This window comes from Epinephelus fuscoguttatus, linkage group LG10 (genome assembly GCF_011397635.1).
Source record: "Epinephelus fuscoguttatus linkage group LG10, E.fuscoguttatus.final_Chr_v1".
NCBI classification, from domain to species: domain Eukaryota; kingdom Metazoa; phylum Chordata; class Actinopteri; order Perciformes; family Serranidae; genus Epinephelus; species Epinephelus fuscoguttatus.
Genome location: NC_064761.1, coordinates 35,851,207 through 35,877,088, shown reverse-complemented (window position 1 = coordinate 35,877,088; position 25,882 = coordinate 35,851,207). Strand labels below are relative to the sequence as shown.

The 25,882-nt window shown below is 41.8% G+C and overlaps 1 protein-coding gene across 1 annotated transcript in view; it reads left to right on the top strand.

Annotated features, from left to right (window-relative positions):
* Window positions 1-25,882, top strand: part of tgfbr3 (transforming growth factor, beta receptor III) — a 99,127-nt gene that overhangs the window by 56,188 nt on the left and 17,057 nt on the right. Inside the window, exons 5-14 of the mRNA XM_049587404.1 lie at window positions 5,240-5,423; window positions 9,242-9,404; window positions 9,816-9,963; window positions 13,460-13,649; window positions 13,907-14,193; window positions 16,363-16,518; window positions 19,123-19,266; window positions 19,745-19,930; window positions 21,808-22,086; window positions 22,676-22,802. Of these exons, the coding sequence (XP_049443361.1) occupies window positions 5,240-5,423; window positions 9,242-9,404; window positions 9,816-9,963; window positions 13,460-13,649; window positions 13,907-14,193; window positions 16,363-16,518; window positions 19,123-19,266; window positions 19,745-19,930; window positions 21,808-22,086; window positions 22,676-22,802 (1,864 nt within the window). The remainder of the gene's footprint in view (window positions 1-5,239; window positions 5,424-9,241; window positions 9,405-9,815; window positions 9,964-13,459; window positions 13,650-13,906; window positions 14,194-16,362; window positions 16,519-19,122; window positions 19,267-19,744; window positions 19,931-21,807; window positions 22,087-22,675; window positions 22,803-25,882) is intronic.

The following is a 25,882-nucleotide window of genomic DNA, read 5'->3' as shown; positions in this document are numbered from 1 at the left end:
ATCTTGCACTGGTGACGTCACTGGGAGCCAGAGTGTGCGTCATAACGACTCTGCTGTGTCGCCCAAACACCTGTCCGACCACTCACGAGCAGCACCACTGAACATAAGCGCACTGATTGGCACACATAGCTGTCAGTCATGATGTCTAACCCCCTTTTAATGCCATCCAGAAAAAGGAACACTAAGGAACATACCCCTGTGTGATAAGAACTACATAAAATGACAGAAACCATCGCTGGGAAAAATTTACTGATGTGTTTTTTGAGTTTTTAGTTTGGCCCATGTCTCAGGCTTTATGACCTGTACTGCAGCCAGCCACCAGGAGGTGATTTAGATGTTTTGGCACTTTTGGGGAGTTGTCATGTCGTCCATCTTTTTTTATACTATCCACTGGTACAACTAAAACGCAGATGGACACAACGTGAAAGAGAGCTGAATCCCAAATCACCCCTTACCCCAACCACTTAGCGCTACCCCTCTTTAGGGATAGGGCAACATGGCCCTCCAAATGGAGGTTTTTCAGAGGCATACTCTAAACAAAGTGTTATGATATATCTCCCACATCAACACACAAATCAGACACACTGTCATCTATCTGACATTAAGTCTTAAGGCAGGGTTTCTCACACATTCGTTTGTGGATGCCTGCCACGATATCAACCTCTGGCGCCACATATTGATTCTTTATTTTTGGAGCTGGACCGTTGATTCGGGGAGCTGTTGGAATATACTGTTGATTATTCACAGGACCACACCCTTGGAGCGCAGAGCATACTCTTTGCACAGACGGAGCAGCAGAACATCCGGCACAGGAAAAGTGAAACTTAACTGTTTGTTGTGCTGTTTCTAAAATGTAGCTCTCACTCACCTCTGCAGCAGCTGCTCTTTTCATCCATCAATCATCAACTCCGCTGATCAAACTCCACAAAGTGCTGCTGAATTTAGAAAGGAAACAGAGAACCAAGACAATACAAAGGGACACGCACCCACACAAAAACTAGTCGCCCCTGTTAATTAATGCCATCGACGACTACTGATGACGTATCAGAACAGTTGTCCTATTGCATAGAGTATGCTTTCAACCACTACACCTCGTCTGTCTGTTACAGCAGGTACAGCGGCATTTGAAAATGAGAGGTAGGGGTTAAAATAAGAAATGGGATTGGGCACCTCAAGTTCCAAAATACAAATTCACATCACCCTAAATATGCTGTTAATGAACCGACAGCTAATAATGCCCAAACTGCTGGAATGTTGGCGCGGCTGGTTATAGATGTGCAAACAATTAATAAAGGCTAATGAATGCATTTAAACTCTGTTGTTCTTCTCCTTCTACAAATATTTGTATGTCTTAAAGGTCCAATGGACATTTGGAGATTTGCTTGTTAGTGTTTAACAAAATGCACATGGTCCATTAACGTTAAATCTTGGTGTCTCGTCCGAAGACTTAAGTGATTAATGAAGGTATTCACTCTGTGCCAGCTGTGTGGAAAGTAAGCAGGATTTTTAAGGAGTGAGATTGTTCTCCTCGGTCATTGAGTTCTGAGCAGAAGGAACACAAGTGAACATGATCCCCCCGGAAACACGGAGGGTGTTTCTGCCTCCGCAATCTGAACTATCAGTGTGTTTTTAATTTATCTATCTATTTCGGAGATAATTGTGCGCTCGTGCCAGCTAAAGCAGCCAAATTTGTCCTGCATCTGTGTTTGTGATTAAAGCAAGCCTGAACAGCTTTTAACACAGATGCAGTTTGGAGCCAAAATGAGCAACAAAATTTCACTGACCGCTTAATCAGCAAAACACAGCCTTGTCTGCACTTCTCCTCCCACCTCAAAGCAAATTGTGTTCATTTTGTGCCAGGAAACTACCAAACAGGCGCAGACGCAAAGAAAAAAAATAGACTTGAGTCTGAGGAAAATTGCATAAAAACTGCATTTGCCCTTGCGCTGGCTTTGCCCTGCAGAAAAATAGAGCCCTTAGTATTTTGGGTCTGTCAACTGAGCATGCAGCAGAGGAGACAGAGAGAGAGGGAGAGTTTGTTAAAGCCCAGAGTGGGTCCCTCACTTCCCTGTTTCAAATTCCTGAGGTTTCCAGTGCTCTGGAAGGCCTGGAGCTAATTTGGCTTTCAGGCTTTCCCCTCTAATTCTTTGCGACTAATTACAGTCGTATTCCTGCAATTAAACTGATAAACTCTGCTGAGCTTGGCAAGGTTCGCGAAGAAACCCCAGCCCCTCCTTACTGGCTCTGGGCACCACCTATTCGCCATCTTTTTGTGTTGCCTTTCGCCATAGTAAACACACTAAATATAAAATCAACCTAAATTCTTCGACAGAGCCTGTCTCCTAGGCCGTAGTATTTACTGCCTCTGGTGACAATGCCAGGAACATCGGGGGGAGCGTCCAGAGGTCAGGCAGATGTTGCGCATGAGGGGATTTGAGCGGTTATGTCTGAAAAACCTAAACACCCCAAAGGGATATTATTCTATTATCATTAAAGCATGATTGCAATTTAGGGACAACTTCATAACATCATCACAGAGAAGTGGTCTTACGTATTCCTCTTGGATTCAAGTGGCTTGAATGTTTTAATTGGGCCTGCCAGCACTGTCTCAGCTCATGCATACAGATAGGTCACCTAGGGAGAAAGAAAAACAAGCATGGAAATAAAATGAGGTGGGCTGTCTAGACCGTGTGCTTGGACTCATTTTGGTCGTTCGCTAGGTTTTTCAGCACATGTGAATGTTTATCTCTGCAATGAAGCATACAGGCTGAGCTCCATTAAGTGCTAAAGGGGTGGTCCTTCCTCAATACGGCCAGTCTCCCTGTCAAACGCAAATCAGCACCTCTTTGCCCTTCATATTTTTAAAACTTCTCCCTCATCTTTTATCTGTGTTTATTTCACAGCAACCTACAGTTTTATAACTGTAGAATTCAGTGTATAACGTGCAGAACGTTATTGTCTGAATCTATTAAAAGTTGGTTATGCTAGCAGTTTAATGCCTGTGTACTAGCCTAAACTTTTATGTGTGAGTGTTTCACCTGTTGTGAGTGTGTGCCCAACCAAGCGTCATCCTCCGAGGCTGAAAATGAAGCCAATGCAGAAGTGCCATAAACTGCAGTTCCTCTAATGGCCACTTGAGGCTGGCTGCGAAAGTGAGTCAATCCCCATAGACAACCATGTTAAAACCCAACTTTAAAGCGGAAATAAACATGTTTGCAGCCTGGACAAAGAACTATTTTGGTCTCAACAGCTTGTTTCCTTTGCCTGGGACCAGACCCTGAATCCACCCACTCCACTGGGTTTAGAACAGCTGTTTATCAGTAAAAATAAAAAATGACTAATGAGTGCAGCAGGAGGACTCGATTAGCCAATTGGCACCACGGGCGGGATTAATTCTGTTGTTGAGCAGTGCACCGGAAACCAATGAGGAGCAATAACAACAAGGGCGAGCTCTACAGACGAGATAGAGGATGCTTTTGTGGCAGTTCTAAATCAACATGTTTTCTTAATATCGCCCCACATCGTAGTTTGTTACTTCACTCCGTTCCACTCTTAAAACTAATGTTGGCATGACTACGCATTAGATTCATGTGGATACATTGGTCTCTAGTGAGTCGTTAGGGAACATCTAAGTTCATCATCAGTACATCAGTTAGAGTGGATGCATTGTTAGACTAAGGATGGAAACGAGTGTAATAAGCTAATAGTTCTGTCTGATATAAGGCAATAATTTCTAGGGATGTCCCAGTCTGATCTCAAAGATCAGCATCGGAGCCTGATCTGATCTTTTGTTTTACGTCAGCTGTTGTGTTTTCACTCCTGAAGCTTTCATGCACAGCACAGCATTGAGCTCCCATGCATGAGCAGAGGAGAGCCCCTCCAGCGACAAAACACTACATGCCATAAACAACAGCAAAATGCAGTACGCAACTGTTTATTTATGTTATTTACCAAAGTTATGAGCACTCCTTTTGTTTCAGCACTGTTTCATTTCAGCTCAGTTGCTTGTTGGCGACGGTGCCAACAGAGCCAGCGATAAATACACTCACCATGCAACTGCAAATGCAACAAAAGCCACGCAAGGAAAAAGCCGTTTAGAATACTTTATTAATTAATCCTCCCAAAAGAAGTGAAGACAGAGAAAATAAACACAACAGAACAAAGCTGATTCAGGTAGCAAAGGCTGTGCTGAAGCAGCAAACACTGGAGAATACTGACTCAAAGGGATAGAGAAATTCCAGTCAGTCCAATTCAAAGGCAGTGACATGGCGAAGAATCAGATCGGAACTTGGTATTGACAGATACTTAATATTAAATGACTCAGACTGGCATTGGCGGAAAAAAAAAAAACCCTCACCCGTTTGAATTTTTTAAGGCTTAAAATTATGCCTAATTGAGGGCATGATTGCTTTGAGTGACAGGTTGTCTTTGAGGCGTCAAATCAACCAACTCTCTCCTCCAGAGCTCCACCTTCCAGCTATGGGTACTTCTTGCTCCAAAAATCCAAGATGGCGACGGTACAGTGCCAAATTTGAGGCTTCAAAACAGGAGTCCACAAACCAATGGGTGACCTCATGGTGGTTACGCCCATTATTTTATACAGTTTATGGTGCCCACCTACTGGCAGTCCTGTCTGCGTCATGTATTTGTGTCTTCTCTGTTATCCCCTTGCGGCCATCCTGAAGCAGACCTCCACATTTGTGATGACGCACTACAACGCAGTACACTGTATAAACACTGGAGACCAGACACCTTATTGTGTCGAGGACCATGTGTAAAAATACTCCAAGCGTATTTGGAGAAGCTTTGAAAAAACGGTTGGGATGGAGTGTGAAGGATGGGTTTCACCAATGTTTAGAGAGCAGGTTTAATTTTGGAAAGGCCGAGCTCTCTTGTCCATCTGCCTGCAGCTTCCTTATTTGATGTTTTTTGAATAAAAATAGAGCTGAGCTTGGTTGAGCTGACTTTTATGTGCATATTCTTCTCAACAGAGAGGTCACTGCTGGCTGGAATCTGGAAACATTCAACTGCAAAGTTAAATACAGAATATTCCATCAATTATTTTGTTACTTTAGTGAATAATTCACCTGTAATAGATGCTGGAAATCACTGAAGCCGAATTGAAAACATGCACTTATCTCTCTTCTGTTTTGGCATTTACATAGTGCAGAACTAAGAAAACAGCATATTACAGAAGCTCTTTTGTCCTCTAACACTCTAATGTTTTCCCCTCCTCCAGGTATCTGAGGGCTCAGAGGTCCACTTCCAGCCAGGAAACTTCTCCCTCTCCTGCCAGATCCAGAAGGAGACCCTTCCCCATGGCAACGAGCACCTCCTCAACTGGGCCCAGAAGAAGTACAGGGCAGTCACCTCGTTCTCTGAGCTCAGGATGACTCAAGACATCTACATCAAAGTCGGAGAAGGTGTGTTCTAGATTCCCAAAATTCCCAACATAGCTCTCGGCCCCCAAGGCATGCCTCCCTATTCCCCTTCAGCTCCCATAACTGCACTTAGCTTCGTGTTTGAACCAGTTTACATGCACGTCTCTGGGAAAAGAATTTCCTTCCCACAACAGGCATTCACCCTTTCACACAATTTATCAGGCTACCTGTGGTAGCTCTGAGCTGTGGCTGCTTACAGTCCTAAGTTACTGAACCCCAGAAATATATAGAAAATGCACAGATAATGTGTCTTTAGTATTTTGGCTGAACTACAAAAAATAAATCATTGCATGCATTACTCTACATATACCAGTATATATATGTTTTTAACATATAAACAGATACTTTCTCTTTTTTGAGACTCCTTCTAATGTTTTTTAAGAGATAGAAGTTGATTAATCAATTTTTCAGAAATTAATCTGCAGCTATTCTGATAATTGATTAATTATTAAATATCTTTTAGTTCTGGACTGTTGGTCTGACAAAACAAGCAATCTGAATACAGATAATAGGCAATTGTGACAGACATTTCTGAGTTTTTATAGGCTAGATTATTAACTGATAATGATAAAATAATCTACAGACAAAACTGAAAATAATTTTTAGTTGCAGAGGTATGTGGCACATTTGCTAATCATAAAAACGTTAACTAATGGCTAACTTAAAGTGGAAATAAACAAGCTGTTTGCTTTAACTTATCATTATGAAGTAAATGTTGATTGCACAATGTAATGGCTAAAGATTGTGATTGATGATTGTGTAGATTTGTACCCTGTACGCCTCGCTTTCACTATGAATGTCTTTCTGCCGCCAGGAATGATCTTCTGGGAAAATTAAGGATGTCGTTTATGTCACAAAGGAAGTGCATCAACAATTACACAACCAGCTCCATAGAGCGGGCTTGGCTGATAGTCCTGAGTGTTGGAGGTGTCATGACAAGGATGGCGGTTAAGTGCACATGCTCTGGAACTGTTTAAGTTCAATATTGGTTTGTAATACACACTACAGTGGAAAACATTACTGGCGTCATTATTCCATTTTCTCTCAAGTTATTTATTTTGGGAGATCCTTCCTTACTAAAAGATTTGAATCCTCCCTTAGCGGAGTGGATCCAAACTGCCTTTATGTTAGGGAGGAGACTGCTTGTTAAAGACTGGAAAGCATCTGCTGCACCTGCGCCATTCTTGTGGTATACATCTCTTGGGCAGTTGGCTGCTTTTGAGCGCCTATCATACCGATTGTTGGATAAGGTGGGGAAATATGATTTGAAATGGGGAAAGTACCACACCTATACGTTGGGGTCTGAAAGTGTGTCCAGCTCATAAATAATTAATTTGTATATTCTATGGTGTAAACTTTTAAAATGTATACATGTATGATATTGCTGCGAACTAATTTACTATGTACTCTGCACAACTCAGCACTAACCTGTTTTGTTTTGTTTTTTTGAATTAATGAATTAATTTATTTATTTTTGTTCTTATTGGTCGTAGTACATTTTTGTTATCTGCTCTTTCTCCCCCCCCCCCCCCCAAAAAAACAACAACAATTACACAACAAAATCAGGAAGAGGAAAGCACCTTTTCCCCCTGTTAGATATCAATAGCTATCCCCAGTTACCAAAGGCTGTCAATGTAAACTCTCAGTCACTATCTTCAGTGGCAGAAATGGCAGGCGGTGAAACAGCTAACGTAAATGTGGAAAACAAAATGCAGTGTGTCCTGTATTTGTTGTTAGTTGCTAGTTCCTGAGGAACATTGAAAGCCATTTGATTGTCTTTGTGACAGTAGTGCCAACAATAATATCACTTGAAGACACTAGATGAGTAAAAGTTAGAAAGTTTCCTTGTAAAACACCAACAGAACTGATTTTTTTAGATTTATATTATGCAGTATTCATATCCCTGTATGCTGACTGGTCGTCTTCTTCATCACTACCTTTACAGGAGCATTGCTATGATGATATGTATGATAGCACCACCAACTGTCAAACAGAAAGTGTGAAACAAGCATTGAGAGTGTGTCGTGTCGCTTATGTATGTGCGTATCTTAATGCGCATGCATGATACAAACACAACAAGGAAACACTCATTAAAAAAAAATTGCTTTGTAACACCTTTAGAGGTCAAAAATTCCTTAGGGTATGTTCCACATAATGGATGACATCATCAGCATAACTGTCTGTAATTAATGTTTGTAGGGTACTGTCAGTCTTGAGACCATTCAGATTTAGTTTTTGTTTTTATGTATGAATGAATGTGTGATAGTGCGCTAGTCAGAGATAAACTGAGATGCGGAAGTTCTAGACACTAAAAAATGAAGCCACAATAGTGATCTGAACAAAAAGTGTGAAATAGGCAAATTGTTATTTAAGACTTTGGAGGGTGAATTTAGTTTTTGGACAGCTTGTCAGATCATCTTTGACAAAATCTTATCCTTTGATTCAAATCCACGGAAATGTCTATCATTTGTCTCTTTTGCCAAGTGGTCTGACCTCCATTATTCTCACAAATATGACAATAATAAATGTACAACATCTGGTGGAGAGCATATATAGGTTGACGAAACATCAGATGGAAAAAACCCAAGGTAAGCAGAAGATAAACTATCGCTTTCACTTTTTTTCCAATAAGTAAGATGAGGGGGAGTTTGGGTGAAGTGAGGAAGCTCTAGGAGATTCTCAGGGGAAGCTATGATTGATCTTTATACGTTTGAGCTGCAGACTTTCGATTCTTCACTCTCCACTGGCCATACACGCACTGAACAGACAGCACGTCCAACTTCAAATGCATCAGCTCTCAGACAGGACATCTTGTTTTTAACGAGCATCTTTCAGCACATGGAAATAAAGAAAAGCTCATGTCTGGAGAGAAGTAATGGCACCACTACTGCCGGTGATAAGTTCTCTCTCTGTGTTAGTCGCTGTGGAGTGGTTGCTCAGCCTGCAAGCGTTTGGCTTGTGTCATTAGGGGGCTGTGGTTTGGCAAAAGCCCAGAGTGCCATGATGTTTACTTCAAGCAAAGAGCTGTAGATTTCCACTCCTCCACATTGTCAGTGGTGTTTCATGAAGATGGACAGATTCTCACTTTGCTTCCTAACCAGGCTCGTATACTCAAGGTCTCCCCTCAGCTCTTTAAAGTGCCACAAGGGTTCCGGAAAGGAAGGTGCCAACCTTCAGTTTACACTTTGTCCTTGGCTCTGTTTGCCAAATAAGGAAGCAGCTGTCTTGTGTTTTCTCTGAGTGCTGAGAAGGGGTGTAACTTTTTACTTTCTAAAGGTACTTTCTTAGCAGTTTGCGAATTTTTTGAACAGTCATGCAAGCGAAGGAAAAAACACTAGAAAGTTTGCTAAAATATGTTTATGAATATTATTGTCCTGTTATTGTTGAGGGATTCTGGTGAAAACCTTTGCATGGTTTTCCCACGTAAAATCCAAAAGAGTGATTTCCCTGTTGATAAGAAGACAGGTCATGCCAATCAGAGCACACTCAACCTCATCCAACAAGGGGCCTAGTTAGCTCTGCGACAATAGGTATACCAGCTGCAAGGCTGTGTGATAAAGTGAGCAGGAAGACTGTTCCTCAGCTGAAACGGCTCAGTCAAAGCAAACATCCACCCTACTGAAGTCTCCGTGACAGGACATTGAATTCCTCCCAGAAGCAGGGGGTACTGTTACGCAGCTGACCTTGTGCTGTGACCTCTCTGTGGTGCAGGGTAACAAAAAGCCGTATTTCTCCATTGGGGGATTAAAATAGCCTTACAGAGCCCCTGACCAGTAACATAAATATCTCTCCGCTTTCAGATCCACTGTTTTCTGACACCTGCAAAATTGATACCAAGTTCCTGTCTCTGAACTACCTGGGCGGCTACGTGGAGCCACAGGCATCAAAGGGCTGTGTCCTGTCCGGACCCGACAAAGACCAAGAAGTCCACATCATCGAGCTCCAAGCCCCCAACTCCAGCAGGTGAGCAGCCAAGAAAACATGTTGTCATAGTTTCATTTTGAGGTCAAGATGCTCTCACTAATCTCTGAGGATTAGTTTTGGATGGAAACTCCCATGAAGGCGAGTTGGGGGTCACTTAGTGGTGTTGTTTTGCGAAAGATATTTCAAAACTGGGTCTCAAAGTCCAGGTTGCCAGATAATCGTCTCATTCCCCCAGTGGAGTGATTACTCTGTATGCCCAAAAGACTACAAATCTGGGAATTTGTTGCGCTGTATCTCACTCCAGTGTTATCAGGTCTGTAGTGCACATGTCTGCTTTTTTTCTGGGAATGCATCCAGCTTTTTAATTAGTTGGCCAGACGCAGAAGGCATGATAACACTACGTACTGTAGACCTAACCGTCCAAAATTCTTGGTCTCTCCCTCTGTGCAGTGCTTTCCAGGTGGATGTCATAGTAGATCTACGGCCTCTGGAGGACGATGCCCCGCTGCATCGTGACGTCGTCTTGCTGCTCAAGTGTGCCAAGTCTGTCAACTGGGTCATCAAGGCCCACAGTGTGATTGGCAAGCTGGCAGTAGTGGTAAGCTAGCAGCATGAAAACAGACAAAAGCTTTCCATTCATCTCTTATTCTCCTCTGCTGACTTCACCACTGAGATTTTATATCATGTTATCACACATCACAGTAACTCACAAGTCATGTCGCAGACAGAAATGTCAGCACTTTGCACCAATGACCAAAGAATTTGTCACACCAGAAAGTGTGTTGAATTGGCGCCCGGGCCCACACTGCAGGAGAGGGTGGGGATAACAGGTTAGGAGGAACTGTGACATTTCATCGTGGCAGCTCCAGGGATTGTCATCACATTCAGAGAGCCAGGCACAGCAGTGGTGGGGGCATCACATATTTTCAGAGTCAAGGCTACTACAGTACTCCAGCTGCACATAAGCTGCTTCCCATCAGTCACAATGTGAATAATGAGCCGCGCCTGCTTTGGGCACTTTCTTAAGCGGCGAGCTGTTAGGGCCTCCTCGCCACACACAGAAGACAAACACTGGCTAATTACTGCAATATATCAGAATGCCCTTTATTGGAACTATGGTTTTATACATATCAGCGCTGAGTGTGAGTACACAGTTTTGATATTAAATCTTCATTACTGTTACTCAAGTCTCTCAGGACTCTTAGAAACTATAAGAATATGACACCTATGTAAACTTTGGAAGAATAGTTTAACTGTAGATCATGTCGATGGGGAATTGGCAGTAGTCCAACTACTGAAATTGCTCCAGGGATGACATTTTAAACCCTGAGTAAAAAAAAAGTCGGTGCATTAGGACCGAAAGAGACTCGCTAATGTTGTGCATTTCTCAAAATATTTCATTTGTCTCGTGACATTTGGTATTTATGGTATGACAGACCCATCAGTTGTATTGTGTGCACCTCTCTGCTCTGTTAACCCTGTACTGATTTCAGTGGAGGTGAGTGAGGGGTTCTGTGTTTCCTTACTGTGTAATGCTGATACTCCTGCAGGGCTGCTGCAGCCATGACACTGCACCTTTTTTCCAGGCGCAGTGTGTTTGTACAGCTGTCCGGTCACTGCTGTACAGTAAGTCAGTCAGGTTGTGTGAGTGTGATGCCAGGTCACAGCCTGTGGTACTTACATCAGCACAAACGGATTGTAATGCCTCTGGTGGAAGTTGGTGGATGATTTGTGTTTTCTTCTACCCACTCAGATCATTTTTAGCCATGCTGGATAATTTTTAGAATGGCTCATGGATGGCAATGTTGGCCCGTTGGTCAGTGTGTCCACCAGCAGCTACTGGATGGATTGCCAGGAAATTTGGTAAAGACATTCTGTGTCGCCCTCAGGATGAATTATTATAACTGTGGTGATCCCTTAAAGAGAAAGTGATGTTTTTTTCAACTCCGTATTTTGTCTAAGTGACTAACGGGAAGAACAATTTTATAAATTGATCCAGTATTTAGGGAGAGAGCTGCAGCCAGCAGTGGTGCAACAGGCTGCAGTGTAACCGCTCTGGGCATTTGGCACCGTAAATTTACATCCATGAAAAGTGTGCCATGAATCAGTATATTTGCCCCCAGTTTTTAATGCCCTTTTTGTGCCTTTGACACAAATGTTCACATGGAATTAAGGATGAACTGATTAGATATTGGTGGTCGTAGGGCAAACGTCAAGGTCACCGTGACCTCGTCTGTCTCATTCTGATGAATGCCGTATGTCAAGAACACCCTAAGGGAATTATTATTATTATTATTATTATTTTTTTTTTTTAAATTTGACTCAAACATCCACTTGGAGTCAAGGATGAACTAATTAGATTTTGGTGGTTAAAGTGGTTACAGGTCGAAGTTACTGTGACTTTGTCTGTCTTATTTACATAAACGCAATGTATCAAGAACACCTTGAGGGATTTTTTTTTATTTATTTTTTTTTTTCAAATTTGGCACAAACTTCCACATTTAGTCAAGGATGAACTGATTAGATATTGGTGATTAAAGGTCAAAGTCACTGTGACCTCGTCTGTCTCATTCTTGTGAACACAATATCTTAAGAACACCTTGGAGGATTTTTTTCAAATTTGGCACCAACGTCCACTTGGACTCAACAATGAACTGATTAGAAATTGGTGTTCAAAGGTCAAGGTCACTGTGACCCCATCAGTCAGTCTCATTCTCGTGAACACAATATCTCAAGAACACCTTGGGGGCATTTCTTCAAATTTGGCACCAACGTCCACTTTCTGTCACAGATGAACTGATTAGAATTTGGTGGTCAAAGGTCAAGGTCACTGTGACCCCATCAGTCCCATTCTGGGGAAGGCAATATCCCAAGAACACCTTAAGGGAATTTGGCACAAACATCTAATTGGACTCAACAATGAACTGATTAGAATTTGGTAGCCAAAGGTCAAAGTCACTTACACTTTGAGGGAGTTTGGACTCAAGAATGAACTGGTTAGATTTCGCTCGTCAAAGGTTGACGAAATTTCACACAAATTCCTAACAGAATAAAATGTTGAAATGATGACATTTTATATCCAAAAAAGGTCAACTTCACCATGACATCATAATGTTCTGCAAAACCACTTTTCTGTCCATCATTCAGTGTCATATCTCAGGAACAGAAGGGAGACATTTGGTCAGATACTGAGTTGGTGACACTGATCCTGGGTGTCCAACTTGAAACTGCTGATTGTACAGATCATCTGTGCTGCTGGGGTAAAGATGTGTGCGAAGCATCCATGTTTTCAGAGACATGGATGTTAACTGTACGTGCAACGTCGTTTAGTCACACTTGTTTTAACTTGTAACAAATTAATATAAATTTTAAAAACCATTCATGAGTCTTGTAAATGTGATTTTTTTTCTTTTATCACTCATTCGTTTTGGTGACAATCTAATATGACCTCTTCAGGACTCTAAACTCAAAGTTTGGGACCTGGGACTTGTCTTGGGACTTGAGTGCAACACTTGAGATTTACGTGACTTACAAAACTATGTCTTGATCCGACCTTTTTGTTCCCACAAGCTGACACTTTGACTTTTATTTGACAGCAGTGGCACACAGGATGCTGTGCTTGTGCAACCAGTGTTTGGGAGCGTGTCAACTATTTATGTGATAGGATGGCCTCGTAAAAAACAAAATCTTGCTCCTGTCAGAAAGCGGGTTCTCCTCGGTGTTGCTCAAGAGAGATGAATGTGTGGGAAACGGCTGTGAGAACGAATCGTTACTCCCTCACACACGGAGGGTATGCTGTAGGGCAGGACACGAATTTTAAGAGCAAACTAACATGTTGGTTTCACAGCATTGATTGAGGGATGACACGCCCATGACCTCACACTCATACATATGATTCACACTCAGTGCAGCATGAGAACAGGACTGTACTTGAAATGGAATATCTGCGGAGCAGTAAATCATGTCCTCTGTTTCTGAAGATCTTAAAGGAGCTTACACAAATGTATGATCTTCTAGAAATGCCAATTTGTTCTTTTTGATGGAAAACATACACTAAGACGAGATATATGACGTCTCTGCTTTCTTTTCCACAGGCCTCTGATACTGTGAGTGTCAGCTCAAATGTGGAGAGACTGATGCAAGTGTCAAAATCCCCCAAGCAGCACTTGCCATCAGGGCCACAAGCACTGATAAAGTGGGCAGGGGAGCATGGCTACAGCCCAGTCACGTCTTACACCAACACTCCTATGGCTAACCACTTCAATATCCGACTTAGAGAGCCAGGTAAACTGAAGAGACATCCTCTGAATTCAGTCATACTGAAGCAGAAATTGCATGCTCAGTTTAATTATAGCAAGAATACCATGTGTGAGACATACAATTTAGCAGCTGCTACAATTTCAAGACTAATATTGCCCATTTCACGGTCATTATAGAGAGACGAGCGTGAAATTGTGAAATGGTTTTATAGTCGCAGTCCTGTGTAATTTCTCTGCCTGTTAAATCAGCCTCATGAGGTTTCAACAATGTGTGACTTCCAGATGTGGTGGATCCTCTGGAGAGCATGTTGCCTCCAGAGCTCTCCATCCTGCGCGACTCCAGTCCTCATCCAAGAGCGGGAGCTGCGACACGGCACTCAGGCCTGCCCTTTCCCTTCCCTCCATCTGTGTCTGACGGCCTACCCTACCTGCCTCTGTCCCCCTCCCTCGACGACCGGCCCTGGGAGAATGGAGAGTTCGAGGAGCACCAGGGCATTCTTAGTGTTGGCCTCAGTGTGCAGTGTGAGGACACGAGGATGGTTGTCAGCATCGACAAAGAAAGCCTGCAGGTGAGTGGACAGCAGGATTTCATCCATCATGGAGCCTGCCTAGAAACATATCAGGCTACAACGAATGATTATTCCAGATGGTTTAGTTTTATTTTATTCCAGCATGCAACAAGTATAAATAAACAACTTAAAAAAATGCAAAAAAACAGAACCAGAAACACAAACTATCCCTGAATATCATGTACATTAACATAAGGTGCTGCAAATAAATTGATTATTTATCAGATATTTGTATTATTGAAATTATTTACTACTAAAACATTCATTTCATTAATTTTATTTTTTTTAATAACATGAACAAGCAGATCAGGGCAAATGTAGCTCTAACCAGCAAATTATAGGTATTATATTTGAAACAAATAATTAGGGGTGGGTGATATATCTATTGAACTCAATGTATCACAGCTTGTTGCACATGAGATGGATAAAATTATAAAATTGGAGAGCAGTTAGTTTGCTCCCCAGCCACAGTGAATAAATCCTCGCATTTCACAACGGCACCACACGGACAGTTTAACTTTCCGCTAACTGCTAACAGCTGACTGTTGACTGTTGACTAAAAGCTTCAAGTTCACAGCAAAAACTTCAATACTTCCTATTTGATCTATTCCATTATAACAATACTGTATTTAACTTTATTTCAACATTTCTTTATTTAACTTTATTCTAAAAGTACTTTATTAAACTTTATTAAAACTACTTTATTGAACTTGATTATTATAGTACTTCTAGAAACAATACTTTATTTACCTTTATTATAACAGTACTTTATTCAACTTAGTTGTATCAGTTCTTCATTTAACTTTATTATAACAATAGTTTAACTTTACTATAAAAGTACTTAAGCATTATTTCAGCATTTCTTTACTATTTCAGCATTAATTTATTATCACAGTACTTTATTTACCTTTATTATAACACCTCACTTTTAAAGTTAAATAAAGTATTGTGATAGTTTTAAAAAGTACTATTATAAGTAAGTAAGTAAATAAAACACTGTTCTAATAAAGTTCAATAAAGTGCTGTTACAATAAAGTTACATTTGTAATCTCTATTAAAACAATACTTTTTTAAACTTTGTAACATCTTTATTTAACTTTATTATAATAGTACTTTAACTTTGTTGTTAAAATACTTCAGTTACTAGTTTACTGTAGTATTTTAGTAGTGTAGAGTAGTTTAGCGGATATTATTATTTCAAAGCCATATTACCCATAATCAGATTAAATAAATACATCTTCTGTTGATTAACTAACGAATTGTTAAAGCAAAGAAACAAACAGTTGAGAAATGTCCCACTCCAATGTTAAACAGACAGATCTATAGACAGTTTTGTTTCCCAACAGACTTTGTCCAGTGTCATTGGAAATTTGGATTGTGATTCAAGTCGCACATCTGAAAATTGTTTGACCGTCTGATTGGTCACATTTGCTTTCGAGTATTTTGTTTTTTCATCTTTGCTCTTGCGACACAGACTTGATGTGACAAACTGTGACAAGAGGGACAGAAAACAACAAACACGGAGGACACTCAAAGAGAATACCAGTGTCAAGAGCAATTAGTGGGATAAATGAAAGTCTTCTGCTCTGCTCTTAACAAATGCCAACATAACCTTCATGTTGCTAGGTTTTTAATATCTGAAAAGTATCTTTTGTGTGCATGCATGTATTATATCAAAGTGGACATTATGGTAATGATAGCAAATGAAGAAACTGTCCTAATATACACATCTATAGGTCATTTGTGGGTTAATATCTTGGCCTTCAGCTGCAGAGATCAGTTTTGCCTGCTGCCATGATAATTGCCATACTTAAGGAAAACCTGGTTAAACATCCGCAAAAGTAAAACAAAGAGAAATACTGTTAAGTAAATACTCTTAAGCATCCCTGTTATACACAGGCTGACATTGAAGCAAGAGGGACGTTTCCCAACATTTGCCGTCTGAGCGCGGGAATGGCACACACAGCCCACATCACAGAATGGAAACTGGCATAGACTGTAATTAGGAGAAGCTGAGGCTGGAGCTAGACCACCTTGTGGGATTTGTTTATTCCTGGGAACTCAAAGTCTCACACAACCACTTTTTTTTTAATTCCAGAAATGAGCTAATAAAGGAAAAGTTTTTTTAAATCTTTTTCCAATGTTGCAGTTTTTTTTATGTTTCCTCAGGCGAACGGGTATGCTCATGCCAACCTCACGCTCCAAGACCCAGCTTGCAAAGCAACAGTCAATGCCACCCACTACACACTGGAAACTCCTCTGACTGGCTGTCAGACCACCGTATATCCCATGCAGGGTAGTCCAATGGCCCTGTACATCAACTCTGTGAGTACAACACCTATTATTATGCTAAAACAAGTCATGTCAATAAAGCTGGTTTACCTGAACCATAAACAGTGGCCACCTAGATTATAATGTAAATATAAATGTGGAAACAAACACTGTCTTTTAAGTTTAGCTGAAGACTGAAAAAAAAAAGGAAACCAACAAAAATTTACGATGCCGCTGAAAGGCTACCACCAGCATCTATAGATAACTTTGAAGTTGCAGTGTCTTCTTGCATGTTACTCAATGCATCAGTCAGCCATTCCATTCATTCATTCATTCATTCATTCATCTTCTAACCGCTTCATCCTCTTGAGGGTCGCGGGGGGGCTGGAGCCTATCCCAGCTGACATCGGGCGAGAGGCAGGGTACACCCTGGACAGGTCGCCAGACTATCGCAGGGCTGACACATAGAGACAATCAACCATTCACGCTCACATTCACACCTGCGGACAATTTAGAGTTATCAATTAACCTAGTCCCCAATCTGCATGTCTTTGGACTGTGGGAGGAAGCCGGAGTGCCCGGAGAGAACCCACGCTGACACGGGGAGAACATGCAAACTCCGCACAGAAGGGCTCCCGGGATCGAACCGGCAACCCTCTTGCTGTGAGGCGAGAGTGCTAACCACCACACCACCGTGCCGCCCTCAGCCATTCCACTTGTTGTTATTATCGTTATTATTGCATGACATACGTTTTAGTGATTATCATGTCCAAGCATTAAAAAACTGCATATGAGTTTTGCAGACTGCAGATATTGTATTTCCCCTCTTGGAGAGAAAATCCTCCTTAGCTCCATACTCTCGTCCAAATATGGTCACTTCTGGCTCCAAAAAACCAAGAGGGCAACTACCAAAATGCCAAACATAAGGACTAGGAAGCACACCAGGCTTTGAAGCCAATTTTTGCAGAGTGGAATTACAGCTCCCGAGTTCGTCATGTGATGTCATTGGGCCCATAAAGAGTTTCCTATCGTCTTACATTGAGAAAAAGATGTCTGTAAATCACAATCCCATGCGAAACTACTTGTTTTACTCTCACAATTTAATCCATTTGGTCTGATAACATTTTGAAAGTCTAGAACGGCTGCAAGGTCAAATCATTTTATACACATTCAAGTTAGCAGAGCACTAAACCAAAAGTAGCCATGTTGGTTGGCGGAAGTCTCTAGTGTGTCTGCTCGATGGGCCCAATGATGTGGAAGCAGTGCCGATCATCCAAGTAATTTCATACCGTGGAAAAAGAGCCTTTTGGCTTCAAGCTCCACTGAGCAGCTTTCATAGGAAGGACCAGGGTCCCGCTTTCAACACTCCATTCAGGTCTCATAATTCATCCATGTTCAAAATGGGAGTGACGTCACAGTGGCTATGTCCACTTCTTTTATACAGTCTAGTAAATACTGATGAGAGGAGGCTTTATTTATTTTTGTGCGGGGATAGCACCTTCTAAATTAGCATTACTGTTTGCCTTTGCTAATGCTAACAAGGCTAACTAGCTAGTTTGCACAGCTTGTGAGCTTTTATTTTCTGAGTGGAACACAAACATCTTAAATCACAGATGGTAAACAAGCAAGGCTTTGTGGGCTTGTTAAAACAGAGAGAGAAAACATCTTGTATCAATGTTTGTCGGCTATTTATGGCTATGATGTGCTTCAGTTAGTAGTTGACAGCATGTTTCTTAGCAACATCAGCGGTCAGATCTCAGCCAGCTGATAGGAAACACAATCCTTTCACTTTCTCCACAAATTGCTTTATACAAATTGTTTTTTGGATAAATAGAAAATAGAATAATACGATTAATTCAAAGTACATTTGCACGTATTGCTGAACAGTGTGGGAGTGTTTTTATGGGACTCAGCATTCACATCTGACATGTCCACTTGTCTTCATTATTATGGAATGCATTCATTCAGCGTGTTTGTTCTAACAAGCAAGGATGAATCACTTCCTCCCCAACCTTTTGAGATCTTTTGTGGGGGAAATTTGGAACAACACATTTTCTGTCCAATGCAGATTGAAAACCCGGGCACACGTCCAAGGTTGCCTTTTGTGTTAGCAGTTGGATGCAGGGATAACCTCTGACCCCAGTCAAAAGAGATAAAATTTCTTTGTTTGGGTCCCAACACATCAAAGATAATCTGCTCTAGCTGTTGTTGTTTCTCCGATCTTGTGACATGTTGATTTAATTCGGCAGTGGCACCAGGGACAGGTCAACTAATTTGGTGCAGACTCAAGAAAACACTCTTGGTGTCATTGAGATTGTCCTCTCACCTCATTAAATCAGACTTTTCTTAAAGCGGCATGTACTCATGTCAGACCCCTGACATTCTTCTATTCTACTGAGAAATTAAAAGTATGTTTTTATGTTTTTGTCCAGGACGAGTCCCACTGCTGAAGCCATGGGACATTCCCACATTTTAAATCCAACTCATAGGTTGCAGAATGTTTTTGCAACCCCTCTCAAAGATTCAAATCTCTGTGTTAAGCAACACTAGTCACAACTGGACCTTTTTAAAGAAAAAAGTCTGGAAGGGATTTTTCTTTCACTTACTAAGTGATGTGGCTCAGGCTTTGTGACTGACGGACTCCTCTGTGGATTGCAGGTCCTGATAAGTCATGCTGAGACTAAGGATGGGAGTGGTGGGCCGCTGGATTATGAGGATCTGGAATCTGGAGACGTGCTGTTCCCGAGGGACCCAGTTGAGAGGACACTTACGGAGGCCCCAGAACACCAGTCCGTCATAATGGTAAGACAGTGGAATCATTGTGGTTCTGCCTCTGTGAGAGCTCAATCTCATTGCAGGGTGAAAGTTGACAAGTCAAGATCAATTATCATCGACATTTCTATGTAAATCATACAGAGTTGGAAGAAACTCTATTTCCCAGAGTCCCTTGGTACACGTAAAGGCTCATCTGGTTTCTGCAATCTCCCCGTCTTTCCATGATGTCTGTTTTATGAACTTGACCTGATATTTTCCATTTTGAAGTTGCTCCATCTCCTTCCCTCTACGGACTTATTTTCCTTTGTCTCATCCATTCCTTGTCTCCCACTTATTGTTCTTGTTTATACAGTATCTCTTATGTTCCTTCCCCCGTTTTCTGATCCATCTTTATGTGGTCAAACGCTGACACACAGTCTTGCAGGGTTGAGGATGCTTAGCAGTGGAATCAGATGTCAGATCCCTGCTGATATTTGTGTTGGCTTATGTCTTATTCTCCCCCTAGTTCAACTGCACGTACCGAAAGAGCCAGGAAACCTCGGTGACACTTCCCAGGATTGTACCAGGACCAGGAAGGCAACCAGTCAGCAACACAACATTCAACATGGAGCTGTACAACACACTGCCGTTCAACAATCCTTCACGCCAGGCCTTCTTCACTGTTGCACAAAAGCAGGACGTTTTTGTGGAGGTAATCTTTGCACTTCTAGTATATTACTTTTTATTTATGAGTCTGTGTTTTGCAGTTTAGTGCAGTATTAGTCTCATGAAAGTTGTGTTTTTGTTCCTAAATTAAAACTTTAGCAAGAAAACTTTCCTCTGTGTACTCTCTGTCTGGGACTTAAGCCCTTCCTACTTTGATCTCCTGGTGCAGCATCCACAAGGCCGATGTGTATTTTGTCTAGTTGGGGCTAAAAAGCTAATACTCACTTTCACCCCTCTTGTTCTTTGTATCTCCTCTCGACATGTCTCTGTATCCTGTCTGGCTGAATCAAAATCCTTGTTTCACAACAGTAACTATGGAGGTCATGTAAGAGATGGCAAAGGCTCACACTCTGAGCTCCTCTGACAAAATGATTTATGATGATATCAGCAGGAGGTGCTACGCTGACAGCATGGATGCAGAGCCAGCTGGTTACAAAGGATTTTCTGTATGCAAGACCAGTCCAAAAGAGGGAAAGAGGAGGAACTCAGGGGATGATTATGGATGAAAAGATATTACTTTTATTACTAACTAGCTGTGACTGAAATATTACTTAAAGAAATTTGTTTCACTTGACATAGCTAATGTTTAAAACAAACAGTTGTTATCCATCCAAGCAGCATTCATTCTGAGTCCTTTTTTTATGCCCACCTGATGAATAAAATCCAATATCCACTCTCCCTTTAGATCTGGTTTCCAGCAACTCCTGAAATAAAACCATAAAACCAAAACAATAAGTTGAAAGGTGCTAAAAAGGACAGTTTAGCCCCAAATCAAAAATACACACAAGTCAGCTATAGTGACGTCTGCCTTCTCTCCAGTAGAATGGAACTAGACGGCACTCAGCTTGTGGTGCTCAAAGTGCCAAAAAAATAATTTGAAAAACTCAAAAGCAATGTCTCTTCCCAGAAATCATGACTCAGTTGGTCAAGATAATCCACAGACTTTGTTGTGAGCAGTTTCATGTAGGAACTATTTTGTCTCTACTGAGCTACACCCACCATGCAGAAGGAAGTGTGCATCTGCTCATGGGCAAGAGGCTCGTGCTTGTGACGGTGCAAGATGTAAACATTAATGGCGTCCTTCTTGGCTGAATGAGCCAAGAACTGTCCCTCTAAATAGCTTTGTAAAGCTAATGGAAACTGGGATTGTGACCATGAGAAACCACTTCGTATAATATCATTTGATCCAGTTTGACATTTTGGGAAATTAGCTTATTCGCTTTCCTGCTGAGATTTAAGCCCCTTTTACACTGCTTGTTCAAGGTGGGAATGTCTCGCCGTTGTTCCACGTCGCCCGTCTTTATTAATGGTATGATCACAGAATTGGGGGACAGAGTTGCCTCGCCTTTAAGCTGGCAACAAAGGTAGTTAAAGTGCCGCATTGACATCTGTGTAAAAGGGAGAGCAGGCAGGAAGGACCCATGGCAAAAAAGCAGCTGCTAGCAGTTAGCAGCTAACTCAAAGAAGAAGAACGGCAGCCATTGTGCCATTATGCCATTGTTATAGTTTATAAAGCAGTGTCGGGGCATATGTTAGATGTCAAACTAGAGGCTGATGCTGTTGTCTTATGTGTCATGCCCATCACGCCTCTTTTGCCTACGAGCTGCCTGCATGCTGTCTAAAATCACACACTGGAGCAACGTCATGCCTCAGTTGTTTTGTTTTGTGTAACCCACTCTAAAGTGGGTGTAAAATGGCAATGTTCTCTGTAAACTGAAGTATAAGAGCAGGATGATTGATGGCAGTGCTTATCAGACTCATCAATCACAACTCCAGTCTTAGACTTGGACAAAGAGGTTCAAATGACAAATGATCCATGTATTTGAAGAATAAATGTTGTTTTCTTCTCTATTCTCCCCTTAGGTCACATCAGCCACATCAGATCCAGAGCTGGGGTTCACCGTCATATCCTGCTTCATTTCTCCCAACTCCAACCCCAGTGTGGCCTCAGACTACACTCTCATTGAGACGGTCTGCCCCACAGACGGCTCCGTCAAGTACTATCCTCAGAGGGACTTCCCTGCGGAGAAGAAAATTTTCAGCTTCAACTTCAACTCAAAGTTCAACATGTCCCTGCTTTTCCTGCACTGTGAGATGTCTCTGTGCTCCAAGAGACCTCTGAGCAGCCAAGGACTGTCCAAGGTATGCAGTATAGTCTTCTTCAAATTCTTTTGCGTGTTTAATGAAGCATCAAAGTTTTTTAGTCTATCCAGAGGTATACAGGATGAGTAGTATTGTTTTTTGAGATTTTTACTCTTGCTGAGCTGAGTCATTCAGTATCAGGTCTGCACCCAATGCTAAGCAGGAAACATGAATCAGTGTAAGGTTTGCCAAGTATCCAGCTGCGGAACAAAATAAGCATCCGTCTTAGGCATCGCTTTCATTTTTCTCTGACTGTGTTATCAGTCCAACTCATGCAGTCTCTTGCGAGCACTTTCCCCTACTTTTTCACCTCGTCACTTTTAAATGATTGTAAAAAAGTTGTGATTCAGAAGCTGATTGTTATATTCTGATTCTGATCAGGGTCAGGAATGGGCTCATGAGTTAGTCATTTGTTTAATTTCCAAGTTTGGGTCAGGTGTGACAGAAGACATTTACTCAAGGTTGAGAAATGTGGATGGTTGCTTGTCTGTTTTAAAAAATTGTGGCGCATAAAAGCTTTATGACAGAGTGGCATGTTTCTTTTCGTTGGATTTCTTCACTTAAAATTATGTAAATTCTGCCCACACAGTGCTTACAGCCCGGTGAGTCCTGCGATTCTCTTGGTCTGGACAATATCATGACCATGATGCTGAACACCAAGACGTCTACCAAGCCGCTGGTTGTGGTGGATGGATCTGGTCCCCCAGGTGACACAGGTTAGTTATGACACCTACTTTATGACGCGAGTCCAGCCTGAAAACGATGGGCTTAAAAGCTTGTCAGTCTCATCCATGTTTTGGTTTTATCAGCGCTACACATCACGAATTAAGCTCTGATTTCTTTTGTTTTGAATGTAAAGTGTGATAAGGAGACTGGAGTAAAGAGAGAAGCAGGTCTGAGGGCGGAGGGGCCAGAGAAAGCTCGGTCCGATACTTGGAGATTAGACCAAACCGCAAAACACTACGCATCACTTCCCCACATCTGGTCATCATTAACTGCTGTGTGTGTGTGTGCGCTGTGTGTGTGATTGTGTATGCACATTTGGTGTGTGCATTTGTCTATTTACATTAACGTCTGTACACAAGAGTGTGTTTTTGGGTGTGTGTGTACATACTAGCATGTGGTTGACTGCAGTAAAGGGGAGTGTGCTAACACTGAGGCCCAGTTCGGCTGCTCTGGACCAGTCCATGCTGAGGGAGAGGTGGAAAAAAAGGAGTCATACAACACTGAGTTCCAGTTGTTTTCAGTTACGGCCTTCACTGTGGCCTCCCCTTTCCACTAGAGAGGGGGGAAGAAGGGAGGGGTGTATGTGTGTGTGTGTGTGTGTGTGTGTGTGTGTGTGAGGGGAGTGGAGGTCCTCTTGTTGGCTTTGGGAGTCCAGCCAGAGCCTAAAGGCCCCTCGATCATCACTTGTTTAGTCACTCATTCAATCGCTTGCTGTATTGTCTCATGGGTTGCGAGTGTGATCAGAGGGAGGGAGCAGCGTGCAGATGTGGGGGAGGCCTGAGGTAACCACGACAACCGTCACATTTGACTAATTATGAAATAAACTGAGATGGGGTGATATCATGAGTGCCCAGTCTCTGGTGAACTGCCACAGCTTTTCAAATCAGCATCCCCTCTGAGCAATGACATCAACAAGAGACCCGTGGTCAGTTTGAGTCAACTTTATTGACTCATGAATTTAATACAAATCACATCATTTTAATCAATGTAAGCTGGAGCCTGACAGATATATCAGCATGGCCGATATTGGCCTATATGAATGTATAATAAGCAGGATTTCCCTAAAACAAAACATATAGACTCATACAAAAGTAATTCCTCTTAATCATCACTGATGACCCACTCTCTTTGTGCGGTGGTGTATTTATCTTTGGGTTGTCCGTCCATAAGTACGTCTGTCTGTCCCCTTCTTGTGAATGCGATGTCTCAAGAATGCCTCAAAGGTATTTATTCAAATTTAGCAGAAACATCCACTCACTCAACGATGAACTGACTAGATTTTGGTATTCAAAGTTCAAGGTCACTGTGACCTCATGTTTCAACTCAAGAATTCATATGCTGATTGTGACAAAATTTCACACACATCTCTAAAAGGATAAAATGATGATGTTATGTCATTTTACATTCAAAAGGTCAAGGTCAGTGTCACTGTGACATCATAATATTCTGCAAAAAAACTTTTCTGGCCATTATCAGGAACAGAAGAAGAGACATTTGGTCGGATACTGAATAGGTGACACTTATCTTTGGTGTCCACCTTAAAACTGTGCCGATTGTATGGAGACGGCACGGTGGTGCAGTGGTTAGCATTGTCACCTCACAGTCAGAGGGTTCCACAGTAAAAGGGAATGGGGGTTCGAATTGCATGTTCTCCCTGTGTCAGTTTTCTCTGGGTACTCCAGCTTCCTCCCACAGTCCAAAGACATGCAGGTTAATTGGTGACTCTAAATTGTCCGTAGGTGTGAATGTGAGTGTGAATGGTTGTCTGTCTCTATGTGTTATGTAATAGTCCGGTGACCTGTCTACCTGCCCAATATGACCTGGGATAGGCTCCAGCCCCAGTGCGACCCCTAACAGGATAAGCAGTTACGAAAAATGAATGAATGATTTTGTAGATCTTCTGTGTTGCTGGGGGGAAGCATCCATATTTTCAAACATGTGGAAGTAGACTTTAAGTGCAACTAGACTGGTTCATGGAGGCAAGGTGGTGATTATAGTTTTCTCCTTATTTTGCTGTGTCCTAGACCCTCCTGGACGCAGCCCACAGGCAAGGTTGGGGTTTATAAAAAGGTGGCAATCAGGTGTCAGATTGTAAGCAGGATGCATCCAAGAGGAAGTTACCAAATTCGTGAAAACACAAATATAACAGACTAGAGTGAATCTAGGGTTGGCTGTTACTTTTACTTCTGCTGGTGATATTGTTCATTGTGGGTTTATATTGCAGAGGAGAAATGACAAAGATCTGTTTGCGAAAGAGTCTAACACACATAGTTTGCCCACCCGAAAGCACCAACAAGCTGTAGTGGTTCCAGGATTTTTCGAGAATTTGATCTTGATTCAATAACACATGACACATCCATACAAAGATGGTATTGGAAACAACTTGAGGGCTAAACACTCACCCTGCAAGGAGGCAGAAGCCAATTTTGTGGTATCTGGGATGACCAATCCAATTCCAGGGTTGGCCTTTGGATCTGCCCAAGCTGACAAGTTTGTTTTTGTTAGAGCTGCAACTATGACTCAATTGACTGGAACTTTATTGGAACAATTTTGATGAATCATTAATTAGCAAATTGACTGGTGCCAGCCTCTCAAATGTGAATATTTACTGGTATTCTTAGTGTACTGTGGTTATACCCGAATACCTTTGAGCCATTTCACATCTGAAGGTCTGAACCACGATCTTAACCGAGGTTCACATGTTTGTTACACTGTATACATTTGATCTAGTTAGTTCTGGTTTCACATTGCAATTATGTCAGCACACTAAGTAATTACACATGACATACCTATTTCTTGTTGTCATCACCAAAATGAGCTGCACCCCAATACTTGACATAGAGTGGTTTCTGGAGGGGCTCTACCATCCTCTCTGAAAGTTATTGAAGTGTCAGAGTTTTTGAGGGTTTTTCCAACTGACTCTTTACAAAGTCATATCTTCCTCTCCCCCATGTACTACCACTGTTCATTTTGTTACATAGCGTTGTTCATGGACAAACGAAAACCTACACTGTACATTTACTACCACTTCACAACTTCACAGCTAGTTTCTCCTCGACTCTGATTGCCA